The 19,064-nt window shown below is 47.8% G+C and overlaps 1 protein-coding gene across 4 annotated transcripts; it reads left to right on the top strand.

Annotated features, from left to right (window-relative positions):
- The first annotated feature begins 459 nt into the window (after positions 1-459).
- KLHL38 (kelch like family member 38) lies at positions 460-18,288 on the top strand. Of its 4 annotated transcripts, none has more exons than XM_005288777.5 (4): positions 464-738; positions 1,324-2,760; positions 4,927-5,032; positions 14,796-18,288. In XM_005288777.5, the coding sequence occupies exons 2-4, from the start codon at positions 1,411-1,413 to the stop codon at positions 15,080-15,082; spliced, it is 1,743 nt and encodes a 580-aa protein (XP_005288834.2). In that variant the 5' UTR covers positions 464-738; positions 1,324-1,410; the 3' UTR covers positions 15,083-18,288. The 4 variants fall into 4 exon arrangements, with proteins under 4 accessions (XP_065442155.1, XP_005288834.2, XP_065442154.1 ...); XM_065586082.1 differs by having other exon boundaries at positions 1,282-2,760; XM_005288780.5 differs by having other exon boundaries at positions 465-738; positions 1,694-2,760.
- The last annotated feature ends 776 nt before the right edge of the window (positions 18,289-19,064 follow it).

Raw genomic sequence — 19,064 nt, 5'->3', positions numbered from 1 at the left:
CTCCTCATTGTTTTTGTGGATACAGACTAACACGGCTACCTCCTGATACTTAGAAAATGGGCAGTTTGCTACAATGGGAGCATTAGCATAAAACACCAGTGCTACCAACTTCTCCCGCACTCAGTCCCAAATCTCAGCAGATAGATTAGAAGGACTTCCCCCGATTCCTTAAAATGAAAATATTGTCCCCTCAGAAACTCCTGATACCCGTTTTCCTCTCCCTCAAGATGAAAGTGCATGACAGTGCATACTTAGTGCTAGGCATTTCAGACTGTTTACAGGCTTCTAGAATTCCCAGGCACTTCAGGACAGGCCCTTCTGGCTGTTTCCAAATGGACAGCCAGGACTTTTATAAGTGTACCTTGGTTTCAGAGTCTATTTGTTATATGTAAACACTTGCCAGAAAAACACCCCTTGGGCATGCTCAGTAATGTTCAGCTCCTTGCAAAAGGCAAGGGGAAAGTCACATGTGATAACAGTGAGAAGTCCATATGTGACTATTCTTAGCCCTGGAATGTATACAACGCCTCATTGCCTGGTGGTTCTTTCACAAAGCTCCAGAAAGCGGCGAAAGTGCCTTCAGAATAAACAAATCCAGAAATGACCCTCTATGAATCACTTACCAACAGAAAGAAACATCTTGAGGGTATATAGTTTTTGCTCATGTACTAGCTATGGAAAATCTCAGCAGAGACTAAAGGACACCAAGTGAGTGAATGCAGTGAAGGACAACATAAGGTAAACATTTCTACCATGTGATTTCACTGCAGATTGAACAGTCAGATTGTCATGAAGATAGCCATCTTATTGTTCTGCCTGGTACATTGTTTAGTCGTGTGTCTGATTAATATAAAAAACAACAACTAAGCAGAGTTAATAAATAGCCATTTTAATGCAGATTCCCAGTCTCTAGAGTTTAGTTTGTCCTGTTGCAGAGTTTAGCTCTGCCAGATTTACATTCTTCAGTAATGACTAACTCTAAGGGAAAGAGACATAAGTTACTAAATTGCAAATACTTTAAAAATAGCAAAGAAAAGGCTGAGCACATTTATTAGACATGTTTAAAATGAACATACAATTTGCTCAGGGCTTTTCCCTTTAGCCCCAAGTCAGCAAGATAATTTTAGTGCTTATGCTGTGTGTGAGGCTCACAGAAGATGCTGACCTCACATCCGATACCTTTAAAAAACAAACAAACAAACAGATGCTGAATGACCTCGTGGCTTGTATACTCCCTTCCCACCGCACTTAACCAGTGTTCTTATTTCTGTGTGCAAACAGAGAGAGAATATTTAGAGTAACCATCAATGTTCTGATCCCTAGCCCCTTTGGAGCTGGGCATTTAAATAAAAGCTGCTAAGAATTTGTCTTCCCTGCCAAGCCCAATATTCCTCTCTCACACATTTCGCTATGGAGGAAGAATCTGCAAAGGACCTTCTCTTCAAAGACCAGGACTTCTCCTCCGAACTATTGAGGCAGCTCAACGTTTTAAGGCAAAACGGGATGTTGACTGATGTTACTCTCTGCACTAGCGAGTTTGAAATCCCTTGCCACAGGAATGTGCTGGCTGCAAGCAGTCCTTACTTCAAGGCAATGTTCTGTAACAACTTTAAAGAGAGTTGCCAGGCAAAAGTTGACTTGAAAGGCATTGACTCCAATATTTTGTATCAGATTGTCCTTTATGTTTACACAGGAGAGATTCTTATAACAGCCGAGAACGTCTTGTACCTAATGGAGGCCACTTCCATGTTACAGTACATTAAATTGTTCCAGGCCTGCTCCTTGTACCTCCAGGACCAGCTGACTCCTGAGAATTGCCTGAGCATGATAAGGCTCTCTGAAATCTTGAACTGCCAGAATCTCAATAAGAAAGCCAAGGAGATGGCTCTGAAATATTTTCCTGAAGTAGCCTCTTCTGAAGACCTGAAGGAGCTTTGTGCATTGGAGTTGATCAATTACCTTGGGGATGATGAGCTCTGTGGTGAGGAGGAACAAGTGTTTGAGACACTCATGGTCTGGATCCGGCACGATCTCCAGGCGCGACAGGGCTATATCCAAGATTTGTTCAAGAAGGTCCGGCTTCAATACGTCCACCCAACCTTCCTTTTCCACTTCATTGCCAATGACTCCCTCATTCAGTCTTCACCCGCTTGTAGAAGCATCCTGGAATCAGCTAGGAGACAGATGTTTTCATTATACAGCACCAGCACTCCTGACATCAAACCCATGTGGCACGTTCCCCGCAGATATTCGTACCAAGAGTTCCTCATAATCATTGGTGGCAGGAAGGACAACCAGACGACAACCAGGGACGTCCTCCTATATGATGAGAAGACCAACCAGTGGCTGAGCCTCGCCAAGCATCCTGTGCGCCTTTACAAAGCCTCTGCAGTGAGCTTGCATAGCAATATCTATGTGCTAGGAGGGATGCCTGTTAGCTGTGAGAAAAGTCCAGTCAGTGATAATGTTCATATTTTCTCCCTCAAGCTAAATCAGTGGAGGTTAGTTGAACCCATGCTGGTTCCACGCTATTCTCACAGGAGCATAGCCTATAAGAACTACATTTTCTCAATTGGAGGAATTGGAGAGAACCAGGAAATTCTGAATTCCGTGGAGAGGTACGACAGCATTTATAACATCTGGGAGAACATGGCAAACATGCCCGTTGCTGTCCTTCACCCTGCCGTTGCAGCTAAAGACCAAAGAATTTATCTCTTTGGAGGGGAAGACATTATGCAAAACCCTGTCCGTCTAATACAGGTAAATTGTCACTCCTGCTCATCTTATGTGCATTTCCTCCAGGGTATTCAGTACTGACACCCAAGCCCAGCTGGTAAAATCAAAGCCCAATATAGAACTGAATTTGCAATGAGTCTTATGCAGTAGAAGGGAAGATACACATGCTAAGTTGGAAATGCTCATTCAGGGAAGTCCAGTATGTAGGAAATGATGTTTAAATACTTTTATATTTCCACAAGAAGCCTTTATTATTTTTAAGTCCCAAACCCTGAGGCCCTTCTGAGGTTTTACTCAGTCCTTTCTCAGGCAGATTCCCACTGGTTTCAATGAGAGTTTGCCTGATTGAGTAAAACTGAGTAAAGATCTCAGGGTCAGCTCTATGTGATTTTAGTGCTTGTGAAAGGTGTCATTTTGACAGTCTTGCAAACTGATGCCCACTCAGGCCCTGAGTCCAGGAACTTAACCACATGGCTAACTTTATATGGGAGTATTTCCATTGAAGTCAGTGCTCACTGACTTAAGTTCGTGGCTGAATCTGGGTCTCAGTCTTTTGTCTCTCCTCAGACAGTATCAGCAAAGACACCAGTTGTGATGGCGGTTACTGTGATATGGATTCCTATTCACTAGGACCAGGACTGGAACTGCCATTTCATCTCACACAAGCCAATGGTTCCCAATGGCCCATGCACTCCCTACTGAAGGGTTGTAGGGTTCTAGTTGGTCACTTGACACTGGCTCTCCACTTCCCTGCCAGATGTAAAACGGTTTTAAAAGGAGGCAAAAATACATTAAATACTTTCATATTTAATGTGTTAGTCATGTGTTAATATTGCTTTTCCTGGCAAGGGTAACCGACTGGTCAGTGTGTTTCTTGTATCCCCCGACGTGCCCAATCCAGAGGATATGAGTCTGTTACAGCTCTCAGAGAGAGCCTAGCTGTTTAGCTCAAGCTGAAAAGACATGCTTTTAATTCTGCAGGTCCCTGGTTCAACCTATAGTGTCAACGAAGGTGGTAGAGGTTGCCTCATGAGGGCTTGTCCAAGATTTAAACCATCATGGACCTCAGATGCTCAGAGGATGAGATTCCTCTACTCAGAGGAAGCATGTATCCCATGCTATGTGTCCCTCTCAGATCCTCTGTGGATCAGGCACAGAGTCTGTTACAGCTCTAAGCTACAGATCCTGTTTTTTTAACTCTGGAAGTCCCTGGTTCAATCGCTGTTGACCAAGATGGCAGCATCACATAATCAACTCTGTACTTCCCACAGGGACGTAATTCAGTTGTCAGTGGAAGTTAGGTGCAGAGGTGCAGGTGGGGAGATGTCCCCGAGACAATCACTTAGTAGATGTGGTTGACACATTTGACCCTCCAAACTAACAACAAGAGCCACATTTGAACTGTTGACACAGAGATGAATGAGTTATGTTGGATGAAGGTTCACTTACTGAGCAGATGGGTCTAACAAATATTTATTAAGGCAAAACTCAGTGAATAGTGATCAATTACTCACAAGTGGGAAGCTTATCAGAATGATCTCATCACAGTTACCTCCAACACTGGACAATACAACTTCAACCTCCCTTTGTTAAACAAATTTATTTATAACTGTTATATTTTCTTATACATATGTATTAGTTTCTCATTTTCATGTTAACTCTCCTCCCCAATCAGTACAGATTCAAACTGTTAGTTCAAACCAATTTGTTCTAGTTTTTTAATTACTTTAGTTTTTTCTTGGTTTTGCCAGCATGAATACTCTGTGCTTTCTTATACATACACAGTTCTACTTATGCTTATGATGTTACGTGTTATCAGAACAGACTCTTAAAATCCACAGCAGGCTTCTGTCAGGCCTAAACGTGCCTTCGCTCCCAACTGGTCAAGGTTTCCATTATCAATTCTCTGTGCTAACCTGGCCCACACCAATCAGCAACATGAATACAATGGCTGGGTCAATTGGATGACTGTCATCAGAACTATGTAAAATTAGGACTCTTTTTTCCAGAGGGGACAGATTAGCAAATAATTTGTGGGGAAATGTTCTCCATTTTTCAACAACCCAATGCAATAGATTGTTGGTTCATTAACATGCACAAAAACTAACAAGTAAGTAGCCATTTCTGTAGGTGTGATTGCCTGCTGAAATGCTGCGTACTTTACAGTGTGTATCTTTATGTACTTTTCAGGTTTACCACATATCCAGGAACATGTGGTTTAGAATGGAGACCAGAATGGTGAAGAATGTTTGTGCACCAGCAGTGGTGATTGGAGACCGGATTATCATTGTTGGAGGTAAGCAGTCTTGGGCCTTGTCTACACTACGAGAGTAGTTCGATTTTACTTGCATCGAATTTTTGTAATCGATATTGCAAAGTCGAACGTGTGTGTCCACACTAAGGACAGTAATTCGACTTTGTGCGTCCACACTAACGGTGATAGCGTCGACATTCGAAGCGGTGCACTGTGGTCAGCTATCCCACAGTTCCCGCAGTCCCCTCTGCCCATTGGAATTCTGGGTGTAGCCGGCAATGCCTTCTGGGTAACAAAATGAGTCGAGGGTGCTTTTGGGAAACTGTCGTCATCCGTCCATCACTCCCGCCCTCCCTCCCTGAAAGCGCCGGCGGGAAAACAGTTCGCGCGCTTTTCCAGTCATTGACAGCGCGGACACCACTGTACTCCGAGCATGGAGCCCGCTGCGACCATCGCTGCAGTTGTGGCCGCTCTCAACGTCTCGCAGCTTATCATAAAGGTTTCCCTGAGGCAGATGCAGAAAAGTCAGGCGAGGAGGCTACGGCACCGCGGTGATGTCCTGAAGTCTGAGAGTAGCACAGACCTGTCAGAAAGCAGGTGACCCAGCGCCGAGGACATCACAGTGGCAATGGGTCATGTTGATGCCGTGGAACGGCGATTCTGGGCACGGGAAACAAGCACTGAGTGGTGGGACCGCATAGTGCTGCAGGTCTGGGATGAATCCCAGTGGCTGCGAAACTTTCGCATGCGGAAGGGAACTTTCCTGGAACTTTGTGAGTTGCTGTCCCCTGCCCTGAAGCGCAGTGACACCCGGTTGCGAGCTGCACTGAGTGTACAGAAGCGAGTGGCCATAGCCCTCTGGAAGCTTGCAACGCCAGACAGCTACCGGTCAGTCGCGAACCAGTTTGGGGTGGGCAAATCTACCGTGGGGGTTGTTGTGATGCAAGTAGCCAAGGCAATCGTTGATGTACTGCTGCCAAAGGTAGTGACCCTGGGAAACGTGGAGGCGATCATAGATGGCTTCGCAGCGATGGGATTCCCAAACTGCGGTGGGGCCATAGATGGAACTCACATCCCTATCCTGGCACCGGACCACCAGGCCACCCAGTACATTAACCGAAAGGGCTACTTTTCCATGGTGCTGCAAGCACTGGTGGACCACAGGGGACGTTTTACCAACATCTACGTGGGATGGCCGGGCAAGGTTCATGACGCTCGTGTTTTCAGGAACTCTGGTCTGTTTAGACGGCTGCAACAAGGTATTTACTTCCCGGACCACAAAATAACTGTTGGGGATGTGGAGATGCCTATAGTCATCCTCGGGGACCCAGCCTACCCGCTAATGCCCTGGCTCATGAAGCCCTATACTGGCGCCCTGGACACTGAAAAAGAACTCTTCAACTACCGGCTGAGCAAGTGCAGAATGGTGGTGGAGTGTGCTTTTGGCCGTCTCAAGGGGAGATGGAGAAGCTTACTGACTCGCTGTGATCTCAGCGAAACCAATATCCCCATTGTTATAGCAGCTTGCTGTGTGCTCCACAATCTCTGTGAGAGCAAGGGGGAGACCTTTATGGCGGGGTGGGAGGTTGAGGAAAATAGCCTGGCTGGTGATTACTCACAGCCAGACAGCCGGGCGATTAGAAGAGACCAGCGGGAAGCGCTGTGCATCCGGGAGGCTTTGAAAGCAAAGTTCCTGAGTGAGCAGGGTAACCTGTGACTTTATAGTTTGTGTACTGAGAAGCTAAACCTGCCCCCGTTTCTTTACCCAGTTAATGTTGACTATCCTATCCAGTTACATACCCCCTTCACCCCCCCTCCAACACACGTGTCGAAATAAAAATAGTTCTACTTTGTTAAAGCACACCGTTTTCTTTAATACTGTTTTCGCGGGAATTTTTTAAAACTGGGACGCAGACTGTGGTGCGGGGCGGGTGTAGTGTTGTGACGCGAATGCAGCTTCTAAACTCAAGGATTGACAGGCTCCGCTGCGGTGGGATGCTTGTTTCAACGGAGCCTGTCAACCCTCCTGATCGGGACTGTGTGTATGGGGGGTCTATTTGACTTTGTGGCAGGGGGAGGACGGTTACAGATCCCATGCTGTGTGGCTCTGTCATCCTGCCTAAGGACCGGCACTTAAGATCTGTAACTGCCCTCCCCCGCCACAAAGTCACAGAGCAACCCACCCCCCCCCCCCCCAACATTACATCAAAACAACCTCCCAGACTAACCGGGGCAACTAGTCACTGCATCACTGCACTGTGTATGTGCCCTGCTGCTGTGCCTGCCCCCGACTATGTACCCTGCCAAAGGAGACTGTCCTGTCCAATTACCAACCCCCTTTCCCCTCCTCCTCCAAAAGAACATGATTGAAACAGTAGTTAACAGAAACGAATTTTTTATTATCAACTACACATGGCATTGGGAGGTGAAACTTGGATGGGGGCTTGTGTCAGGCGGGAAGGAAAGAACTTTTCAAATTTTGGGAAATGAGAGCCTTCTGCTACTAGAGCTCTCTGCAGGGGTGGAGTGAGACTTAGCAGGGACTCTGCCGCCTCTCCTTCTTTGCACTTTGGGTGAGGTGGGTATGGGACTTGGTGGCGGGGGAGGGCGGTTAGAGATGGACTGCAGCGGGGCTCTGTCCTCCTGCCTCCGTTCCTGCAGAACATCCACAAGGCGCCGGAGCGTGTCCGTTTGCTCCCTCAGTAGTCCAAGCAGCGTTTGAGTCGCCTGCTGGTCTTCCTGCCGCCACCTCTCCTCCCGATCCATGTTGGCTTGGTGCATTCGGGTCAAGTTCTCCCGCCACTGGGTCTGCTGTGCTGCCTGGGCTTGGGAAGAGGCCATAAGCTCAGAGAACATGTCCTCCCGTGTCCTCTTCTTCCTACGCCTAATCCGCGCTAGCCTCTGGGAGTGTGATTCCAGGCTAGGTTGTGAGACAGTCGCAGACGGGGCTGTGGAAATGGGAAAAAGGGAGTGAATTCCTCAGAAAGATAAATGTAGTTGTGAACAAAGAACATAGTCTTTCTCTGTGAACAAGACCATGCACAGCACCTTTCACATGCGCACTCAGCACAAGGTCGAATTCTCGGCCTTCGCATTCAGTGCCTGGGGTCTTGAACAGCACATTTGAGAAGCGAGGCAGCACAACGGAATTTCTGTTGCAGGCAGACATGGTAAGCCGTACACTTGTGGCAGTTTAAAACTTTTATATTACCACTGGCCTCATTTCACATTTAAATCAATGTCAGTCCCTGCTGCCAGCAATCCGGCAAGCGGGAACTCTGCCCCTGTCCCACCCCCTCGCGGCTGTCCCCGGGAACGATCCCTTTCGGCTGCCCCTCTCCCGCCTCCACCGCGTGGCTGCAAACCAGCGGTTACAGTTCTGTAAAGGAACGGGAAAGCAGTCCCAACACTAACATTCCCCTACCTAATTAAAAGCAGGTCACCATGGCCGACATCACCCTGATGAGGATCTCCGAGAGCGACAAAGAGAGAATGCTCCGGGAAAGCCTCCAAAGACCAGGGCCGTATGCCGCCCTGCTGTGCAGAGCAATGATCCCCGAGTACTTGATAATCTCGTGGCGCGGCAACGTGTCGTACTTCGGAGGACCCAATAAGGCCGCTCTCCCCAAGAACCTCATGCAACGGCTTTCAAGTTACCTCCAGGAGAGCTTCATCGAGATGTCCCAGGAGGATTACTGCTCTATCCCCGGACACATAGACCGCATTTTACTGTAGCTGCAGTAGCAGGGAATAAACAGTAGAGCGGCTTGTGCAGGACAATCACTGAAAACCGGACATTGCTAGATTTCTTTTCAAAACTTGCACTGCCCATTACTAAACTGTTAAGCGCCTAGGGCACACTAATCATGAACAACCCATTCTTTTAATTGTTAATATTCCTGTTTTGTTAAAAATAAATGTTTAGATGTTTACAACACTTACTGGCTGATCCTTCACCAGATTCTGTGTCCGGGGTAACGGCTGGGGACGCTTCGTAGGGGATCTCTGTAAGGGTGATGAAGAGATCCTGGCTGTCGGGGAAATCAGCGTTGTGAGAGCTGCCGACTGCCTCGCCCTCCTCATCTCCTTCCTCATCTTCCCCGTCCCCTAACATGTCCGAGGAACCGGCCGTGGACAGTATCCCATCCTCAGAGTCCACGGTCACTGGTGGGGTAGTGGTGGCGGCAGCACCGAGGATGGAATGCAGTGCCTCGTAGAAACGGGATGTCTGGGGATGGGATCCGGAGCGTCCGTTTGCCTCTTTGGTCTTCTGGTAGCCTTGTCTCAGCTCCTTGATTTTCACGCGGCACTGCGTTGCATCCCGGCTGTATCCTCTCTCTGCCATGTCTTTAGAGATCTTCTCATAGATCTTTGCATTCCTTCTTTTGGATCGCAGCTCGGAAAGCACGGACTCATCGCCCCACACAGCGATGAGATCCAAGACTTCACGATCAGTCCATGCTGGGGCTCTCTTTCTATTCCCAGACTGCACGGCCATCACTGCTGGAGAGCTCTGCATCGTTGCCAGTGCTGCTGTGCTCGCCACGATGTCCAGACAGGAAATGAGATTCAAACTGGCCAGACAGGAAAAGGAATTCAAATTCAAATTTTCCCGGGGCTTTTCCTGTGTGGCTGGTCAGAGCATCCGAGCTCGCACTGCTGTCCAGAGCGTCAACAGAGTGGTGCACTGTGGGATAGCTCCCGGAGCTATTAGCGTCGATTTCCATCCACACCTAGCCTAATTCGACATGGCCATGTCGAATTTAGCGCTACTCCCCTCGTCGGGGAGGAGTACAGAAGTCGAATTAAAGAGACCTCTATGTCGAACTAAATAGCATCGCAGTGTGGACGGGTGCAGGGTTAATTCGATTTAACGGCGCTAACTTCGACATAAACGCCTAATGTAGACCAGGCCTTGGTCATGCATGTCAGCTGCATAAGACTAACTCCCATGGAATTTGACATACTTACTTATCAACGGTTTCTTTACATCTTTAATACATTCTGAGGCAACCAACTTGCTGAGGCAATTTCTTTTATGTGAAGGGATAGTAAAATGAGGCAATGTTGTCACGTACCTTTGCAGCCCACACAGGATGAAAGGGGACAAACAGTACCCCCTACTTCCCATGTGCAGGCTACTACACCATTGGTCACAGCAGGCTTGCCAGCTGCTACCATCTCCCGGGAGGTCAGCAGGCAGAGAGAGGTAGCTAATGGCCAGGGCCTGAACTCTAACCTCCCCACCCAAAAGAGAAAGCCAGCCTGTGGGGGAAGTAATCTACATCTGGTAAAGGGCTAATGCAGATTAATTCTCTTCTAGAGTAAGGAGAGAACCAGCACAGGAACTGGATATGAGAGCATCACAGTTCCTTCCCAGTTTTGGTTCTGAGGTGATGCAGCTGTGTGCTACTTCTCAGGGGGAAGTGACACTTTAGCTCCATGGTGTTTTACAGAAACAAAAACTGATTTTGCCACACTTGCTCTTGTTGAGTAGCAGCACTGCACTACACTCCATGGGTTTCAGTGGGACTGCTGGTGGAGCAGCATGCTATTCATGTGTACAGTAAGGGCTTGTCTACATGGGAACAGCCAAGAAAATCCGATTTAACTAAATGTGTGAATTTAAAGTGGTTTAGTTAAACTGCATTAAAACACTGCATGAACACCCTCATTCAGAATGAAAGTGGCCTTGATTCAGTTTAGCTTAATTCACTGTAAACTAAACCAAATTAAGGCCAGTTTAATTCTGAATGAGGGTATTCACCAGGGTTTTAATGCATATTAATTAATTCACTTTAAATTAACACATTTAGTTAATTCAGATTAACATTCCAGGATCTCCCCTGTAGGCAAGCTCTATGACTATTTTACCAGTCGAGGAATACCAGTATACTAGTGCTCCCACTATGGCACGGCTATACTAGCAAAGTTGCTCTCTGTACCAATCGAGTAAAACCAGCCACCATGAGCGAAATAAGGTACAGCTGTACAAATGCAGTTTTGCCAGTATAACTGCATCTATTCCAAGAGCTTCTGCCAGCTCAGCTACACCAGTCACAAATCACACCCCTCACCCACACAGAGAAGATTAAGGGGTGACTTTATCACAGTTTATAAGTACCTACCCGGGGAACAAATATTTGATAATTGGCTCTTCAGTTTGGCAGAGAAACACAGAACACAATCCAACGAATGGAAGTTGAAGCTCGACCAGTTCGGACGGGGAATAAGGTACACAGGGAGAGTAATTAACCATTGGAACAATTTACCAATGATGGATTCTCCATCACTGACCATTTTAAAATCAAGATTGGATGCTTTTCTAAAAGGTCTGCTCTAGGAATTATTTTGGGGACATTCTATGGCCTGTGTTATATAGCTCAGACTAGATGAACACACTTGGTCCTTTCTGACCTTGGAATCTATGAATAGCTATGCCAGCAGAAGTTTGTAGGGTAAGCATGGCCTAACTGACTTACCCAAGATCAAACAGGAAGTTTGGCATGGAGCAGGAATTTGAACCAAGGACTCCCAAGTCCCATATTGGCACCCTAACCACTAGACCAGCCTTCCCTTCCTTGAAGCTATTGGACTATTCACAGAGAAAGCTACTACTCAAAGGAGGGGGAAGAGTCCTGAGCCTGAGTAAACCCGTCAGGATTAGGTCCCAAGGATAGCAGGGGAAGCAAAGTATTCTGATATCAGACCACAGCAAAGTAGGTAAAAAGGATTTTCAACTCTTACCTTCAAATGTATTTATCTGATGCGCTTGTGTGGACCCAAGTATTCTGCTGATGAGCTTAAGGCCTAAACTGTGTTTAAAAATTATTTATTTAACAAAAACCACAAAAATCCAAATTAACGTTAAACATATTCCATTCTCCTTTAAAGCAGAGAGATTTATGGCAGATAAGTTGTCATTTACCAGCAATTACGCCAAATGATTGGCCAAATTTTTCTGGTTTAGCAACAGCTGAAATTACAAAACATAATTGCTGTTTTTAAAAAAACAGTATTCACCACATTTCAAGGTTACCTTGCAAAACAACTCAGAATGAAAGAAGGGAGAACATGCTGGCTGAATAACAAGAGTCTTGGGGCTTGTCTACATGGCATGTTAGTCCTCACTAGAGGGATATAAATTTTAGTGTGCACGAGTGTGTTGTGCGCTAATTGGCCTGTGTGGAACCTGCTGGCATGCACTAAAAATCCCCTGCTGCATGTTACTATAGTGCTGTTTGAAACAGTATTTCATTAACATGCACTAGAGAACTTTTCATATGTGCCAGCAAGGCCCACACAGCCCTGGTAGTGTGCAACATGCTAGGGCACACTAGAATTTACATCTCTCTAGCACAGACTAGTGCACCTCATGGAGAAGCCCCGTTTTTAGCTAGAATCCTACATTTTTCCCTTGCCCACCACTTTTAAGTTCTTTTTGCAGTATCTACTAGTGGGCCCTGGATCAGGCTTTGAAACAGAATTAGGGTTAGGCTTTAGGTTCTGATCCGATAGGGCCAAAAGCTCATGAGACCAGCTCCAAATATCTGGAAACTTGTGAGATGAGCTGCTCTCACAAAATCTGGCCACATTGAGCTGGAACTGGAAAACAGATTTCTTTCAGTGTTGGATCTGACCCCAAACCGAAGCTGCTAGAGGTGCAGTCAGATCCAGGGATCTGAGTTGGAATCAGGGCCGGCTCCAGGCACCAGGCAACCAAGCACATGCTTGGGGCAGCACCTGGTAAGGGGCGGCCAATCTTGGGGTGGCGGGGGGCAGCGCGGCGCGGCATTCCGCAGGGGGGAGGGGTGCTCCGGCGGCACAGCGCTCGGCTGGGGGGCAGCGTGGCGCGCGGTGCTCAGGGAGGGGTTCCGGCGGTGCGGCGCTCGGCGGGGGGGAGGGCAGGCTCCGGCGACGCGGCGCTCGGCGGGGGGAGCGGTGTGGGGCGCGGCACTCGGGGGGGGGGGGAGTTCCGGCGGCGCAGCACTCGGCTGGGGGGTGGCGCGGCGCTCAGGGAGGGGTTCCGGCGGCGTGGCGCTCGGCGGGGGGGGCGGGCTCCGGCGACGCGGCACTCGGCGGGGAGGGGAGGGGGGGCACGGCGCTCAGCGGGGGGGGAGGCGGGGGGCGCGGCGCTCGGCGGGGGGGGGGAGGCGGGGGGCACGGCGCTCGGCGGGGGGGGGAGGCGGGGGGCACGGCGCTCGGCGGGGGGGGGGAGGCGTGGGGTGCGGCGCTCGGCGGGGGGGAGCTCGGTGAGACGGCACTTTTTTTTGCTGCTTGGGGCAGCAAAAAAGTTAGAGCCGGCCCTGGTTGGAATACAATCCCCTCACCGCCCCCAAAATTCCAAAGTGCTCATACCTGAGCTGCTGGTTTGGGGCTCTCTCTCTACATTTTGTGTAACACTAAAGGCAATTAGACAAAGCTGTCAGACAAAAGATTTTAGGACTTTTCATCACTTCAGAAGAGAAACAATAGAGATTCCATGTGAACATGCACCTTTGGGGCCAAATTCTACCCCTTAAGACGCTGACATAGATGGCTTGCATTGATTGAGCTGAAGTTCTGACTTAAATTAAGGGGATCCTTTTCACACATGAAACAGAGAACAGAACTAGGCCCTTAAAGGGAATTCTCAATACCTGACTCAATGGCCAGTCCTTGAATGTTCCCAGCCATGAGGAAGCCTGAGATGATGATGCTCAAATGCCAATAGAGGACTGTAAATAGAGGTCACAATGGAAAACTGGGAAGAGGAATAAAACTCACTGCTCTTTCATGTGATGCTGCTCATGCAGTATTTAGCTTCTTTTATAATTCAGGCCAAGGATTTTTTTCTTTCCAAAGCCAGCTGCCATGTTAGTGATAAACTAACTACTGTCCATGGGAAGAAAATAATAAATAAATAAATAAAAAAGACATCCTCTCTGTTTGAAAGGGACTGGGAAGCTGTAGGCCCCCTCAGAACTAACCTACCCACATTCTGGAAACCATACTGACAAGGAGTTCCAGAGACATTGGCAGCAGGGGGATCCCCCAACAGTACAGCTCTATCGCCAGGAAGATGGACATGGGGCGGGAAGAGGAGCATCTCTGGCAGAACAGATGCCTGGGCTCCAGCAGATCCCCTGAGATCCATACAGGCTAAAGGGACCTACAGATTTAGGGAGCTGGCCAGCTTGTTCTGGTGCCTCTTCTGGGGAGGCAAACCTCTCCCCCTCCTCACTCGAGGGAATGATCTGGTGGAAAGTCCACAAGTGAAAAGTTATGGTGTTTCCACTCCTGTATGAATGAATAATTAATACAGGGCACAGAATGGCTCTCAGAACAGGGATACATAGCCTTATTTTGCCATTGATGCCAATGGGAGTGGTCTGTATATTTCTGAGACCAGCACTGGGGCCAAAGTTCATATATTCAGCTAGCAGAAATACACTGGGGTTTGCAAAACAGAGTCAGAAAACTGGAAGCACAAACTGTGCTTGACAGAGCTACAGTCTGATCTGGTACAGCTAATCCTACATTCTATCTGCATATATCAGGGGTTTTATAGCATTTCCAAGTGCTCAGATACTACGGTGAAAGGACAACTTGGATAGCTAGACATACATCACAACTGTGATATATTAGCACTTCCCAGGTAAATTAGATGTGCCTAGTGAGGCCCATAGTCCTGCAAAATTAACCAACCATATAATTACAAGATTGAAAAGGGTCTGGAGATTAGCAGAAAATATGTTGTTATCTCTTCTGTTGGATTTAGACTTTAACTACCATTCACCTCTTCCATTCCGTGATTTGTGTGTAGGGTACACCCGGAGAATCATCGCCTACGATACTAAGGCCAATAAGTTTGTTAAGTGTGCAGACATGAAGGACAGACGGATGCATCACGGAGCTGCTGTGATCAAAAACAAGCTATATGTTACCGGAGGGCGCTGTCTGACTGCAGACAATACAATCCAAGACTCTGATTCATTGGAGTGCTATGATCCTGAGACTGACACATGGACTTCGAAGGGGAAACTCCCACACAAACTCTTTGACCATGGATGCCTTGCTCTTCAGTGTGTCCCCTATTCCAACCTCCTGTAAAGGAATCTTGTGTTACTCTGGCCCAAAGGGCCCAAATTGCTGGGTACGGAGCATATGGAAAGTACTAGCAACTGTCCCAATCATCTGCCAGTGAAGCAAGCAAAGGAGGCAGTCATCTCCAGGGTGCTGTGTGCAAAAGGCCATGAATTCTCAGATCTATATGTACATACTGCAGCAAAATGGGATGTAATTTGCTGTAAAATACTGGAGTACATACTGTATTGCCAACAGCCCCACCCTGAGGTCCCTACTCAGATTTTACTCAAGCAATTGGAGTAAAAACTGTGCAAGAGCCTCAGGATTTCGCAGAGTATAACGTGTTTTGGAAAACTGATAGAACTGCTGAAGTCTCAGGGGAAACATGTCACAACAAAGTTGCTAACGTATTTATAACACTGCCCTCTACTTGACAGAAACAGGACTCCTCAAGTGTGTGTCGTAGCCCGGATACTAACAGGATTTCTTCTTTAGTTCTGGTGGCAGGGGCTTTAGGAATAGGAGGATCTGAGTTCTATCCCCCACCCCCCATGAAGTTCTGAGTAGCCTTGTGATGCTAAATATCCACGGATTTGCTACAATACTCATCTAATAACAGGGAAAACCTTTCTGCCATCAGTTAATGCTAAAACAAGGGCTTTGAAAAATGAACAGGTTATATAGGAAGGTAGGGAAGAAATGACTACATTTAATGTTCCACATCACAAGTTAGAGAGGAACAAAACCCCAATCCTTGACTCTGAACCCTTTCAAGTGTTGGTGAGATGGAGATTTGAATCCCTAGAGCTGACCACTGTCCTGGTGACTGGAGGAAAGTGGGTCAAGATCTCTTTAAGCGTTTTCTCTTCTATCTTCTCCCTTAAGGAACAAGAGAAGGGTTGCCAACCCTCCAGGATTGGCCTGGAGTCTCCCGGAATTGGCATTGATCTCCTGGTGACTATTGACAGCAATCCAGGAGATTTTAATAGTATATTTTAAGAAAATCACATTATGTCATGTTGGGGAAAAATCTCTCCCGGAATAGCTTCAGTCAGAGTTGGCAACCCTAGAAGAGAAGAAGGAAATGAAGAGAGGGGCACAAGAAGCCCAAAAGTTGTCTACTTGTTTCTTCTTTTTGGAGAGGGGAAGAGAAAGCTTCCAGTCCTCTCTCTACGTCAGGGATTACAATGAAGTCAGACATAGAGGTTGGCTAGGAAGCTGCTAAACCACAGGAACTCCTGTACAGCTGGAAAAACGAGGGTAACAGATGCAGGACAGTGGATCCAGAAGAGAAGATATATTTGCAGGGAGCCACTCTCTTCCCCTCGCAAAAACTAAAACAAAACCTACCATCCGATAGTGAAGATGTCCTGGACTCTCAGACCAGTCAGCATAAACTGTTGAGACAGTGAGGGGTTTTCATGGCAGCTGGTGATCGGCATCTAGGGAAAGGATGTCCGATACGCAATACTGTGCTCATTGTAACAAGGCCTTACAGGAGTGCAGACGAGTATGAGGAACTGATAGGCTAATGGAAAGTAGTTGAATCAGAGGGGGAAATTACATTTCAAGTGGCTAGTTTTAATGCTGCAACAGAAAATTGTTCCCTATAAAGCAAATGGTGATGTGATTTTGCTACTTGTGGTTTTTGCCAGCTCTTCCCTTCTGGCAATCTGAGTAAACCTACATAAGAGGAAATGGGGATGAACACAGGTTCCACCTAGGGTGACCAGATAGCAAAGGTGAAAAATCAGGACAGGAGGTGGGGGGTAATTGGCACCTCTATAAGACAAAGACCCAAATATCAGGAATGTCCCTATAAAATCAGGACATCTGGTCAACCTAATTCCACCCTTCAGCTCCTAAACTTTCCACCAAGGGCCTGCCAAGTCTGCATTTTCTCCATGGAATTGGACTGCTTGTGAATGCCAGTTGCGGTATTTTTTTTGAGCAGTCAGGGATTGTGGAACTTCCCAAAATACCGCAACCCACAACTGCTCAAAAAAGACCACAGCTGGCATTCACAACACAAGTAGCCCATGTACCCCCCTGCAAATGCCACATGCGGGGCGGAGGCAGACCCGGTCCTCCGTTCACGTTCTGGATGCTGAGCTCTCTCCACACCCCAATTGGTCCCTCCTCTTCATCTGCAGCTGGTGGATCCCACCTGCCCTGCCAGGTAAGCAGAGCTGCCAAGTGCCTCTCAGCCAGGCCGCCTGCCCCACTGCAGGGCCTCAGAGCCTGGCCAGGAGGGGTGACAAGGCCAGGCCCTGGCTCCCTGCCCTGGGAAAGGAGAGAGGCCCGTAGGGAGGCTGACTGACAGGCTGGCGCTGCATCCTGGGGCTGTGCCACTCGCCCTGCCACTGTGACAGAGTGCAACACTGTCCCCAAACTTGAGTGTGAGACCACAGGTACCTTTTCCAGCATCCCCCATGTACCCCTACCAGTACACACACACACACCTATCCCACATCCCCCCAAATACCTCTCCCAGTACACCCTCCAGATACCCCCTGCAGTACCCCCCCATATACCCCTCCCAGTACAGACACACCCATCCAGCATCCCCAACTATCCCTCCCAGTACACCCTCCAGCATCTCCAAATACCCCCTGCAGTACCCCCCATATACCCCTCCCATTACAGACACACCCATCCAACATCCCCCCAACTATCCCACCTAGTACACCCTCCAGCACCTCCAAATACCCCCTCCAGCACCCTCCCAATACTCCCTCACAGTATACACACACCCTTCCAGCACCCCCCAGTATTTCCTCCCACTACCCATGCACCCCTCCAAATACCCACTCCAGCACTCCCCAAATGCCCCACTAGGACACACATGCCCCTCTAGCACCACCCCAAATACTCCCTCCCAGTACACACACACCCCTCCAGCAACCCCAAATGCCCCTCCGAGTACACACACACACACCCCTACAGCATCCCTCCCAACACCCCCTCCAGCACTCCCCAAATACCCCCTCCCATGACATACACACCCTTCCAGCACCTACTAGCATCGGGGTTTTGAATTTGAATTTGACTGTCATCTCACAGCTTTGTTGCTGATGTGGACAAACCCCTGCTGGGGCTTGTAGCTTTTTAAAAAAAAAAAAATCAAATCTGTACTAGGTAACTAAGGAAAGCTTTTGTTTGTTATTTGATGTATAGACCAATGTGTTAATAAAAAAAAAACCTTTGTTTCAATAAAATGTATTGGGTTACTTTTGGGCTAGTTTTTAATTGATTTGGGGCTATTAATGGAGTAAAAATCTGGCGACCCTTTTCTCTACTGTCTTACAACATGTGCAGTTGTCAACATCTGGGGGGAGGGATAGCTCAGTGGTTTGAGCATTGGCCTGCTAAACCCAGGGTTGTGAGTTCAATCCTTGAAGGGGGAGGGATAGCTCAGTGGTTTGAGCATTGGCCTGCTAAACCCAGGGTTGTGAGTTCAATCCTTGAAGGGGGAGGGATAGCTCAGTGGTTTGAGCATTGGCCTGCTAAACCCAGGGTTGTGAGTTCAATCCTTGAAGGGGCCACTTGGGGATCTGGGGCAAAATCAGTACTTGGTCCTGCTAGTGAAGGCAGGGGGCTGGACTCGATGACCTTTCAAGGTCCCTTCCAGTTCTAGGAGATGGGATATCTCCATTATAAAAAAAAAAACATCTGTGCAAAGTAGGGGCCAAACATGGGATTTGCCAAACCAGATCAGACCAGAGATCCATCTAGTTCAGCATCTGGTCTCCTACAATGGCCAGCACCAGACACTTCTAAAGGCAAAAGAATCCCTGTACTGAACAATTATGTTCATAATAATAATAAAATAATTGGTTTATGCTTTGAAGTGTGAGGATTTTCTTGAACCTACATAAAGTAGCTGTCAGTGATCTCATAATCCATATAAGGGTCTGGCTGCGGCTGGCCCATATGCAGAGGGCAGGGGCAGAACACATCAGGCTTAGCCCTGTAGCACTCAGTGGACTTCAGGGCCTGCTTTCTC

This window comes from Chrysemys picta, chromosome 2 (assembly GCF_011386835.1).
Source record: "Chrysemys picta bellii isolate R12L10 chromosome 2, ASM1138683v2, whole genome shotgun sequence".
Classification (NCBI taxonomy): domain Eukaryota; kingdom Metazoa; phylum Chordata; order Testudines; family Emydidae; genus Chrysemys; species Chrysemys picta.
The sequence above is the reverse complement of the archived record's forward strand: the minus strand, read 5'-3'. Positions and strand labels throughout refer to the sequence as shown.

Bases quoted from the DNA above. Each gene is read 5' to 3' on its own strand.
- KLHL38 (XM_005288777.5), top strand. From the start codon at position 1,411: ATGGAGGAAGAATCTGCAAAGGACCTTCTCTTCAAAGACCAGGACTTC. The intron at 2,761-4,926 runs GTAAATTGTCAC...TGTACTTTTCAG, and splicing joins ACCCTGTCCGTCTAATACAG to GTTTACCACATATCCAGGAA. The intron at 5,033-14,795 runs GTAAGCAGTCTT...ATTTGTGTGTAG, and splicing joins CCGGATTATCATTGTTGGAG to GGTACACCCGGAGAATCATC.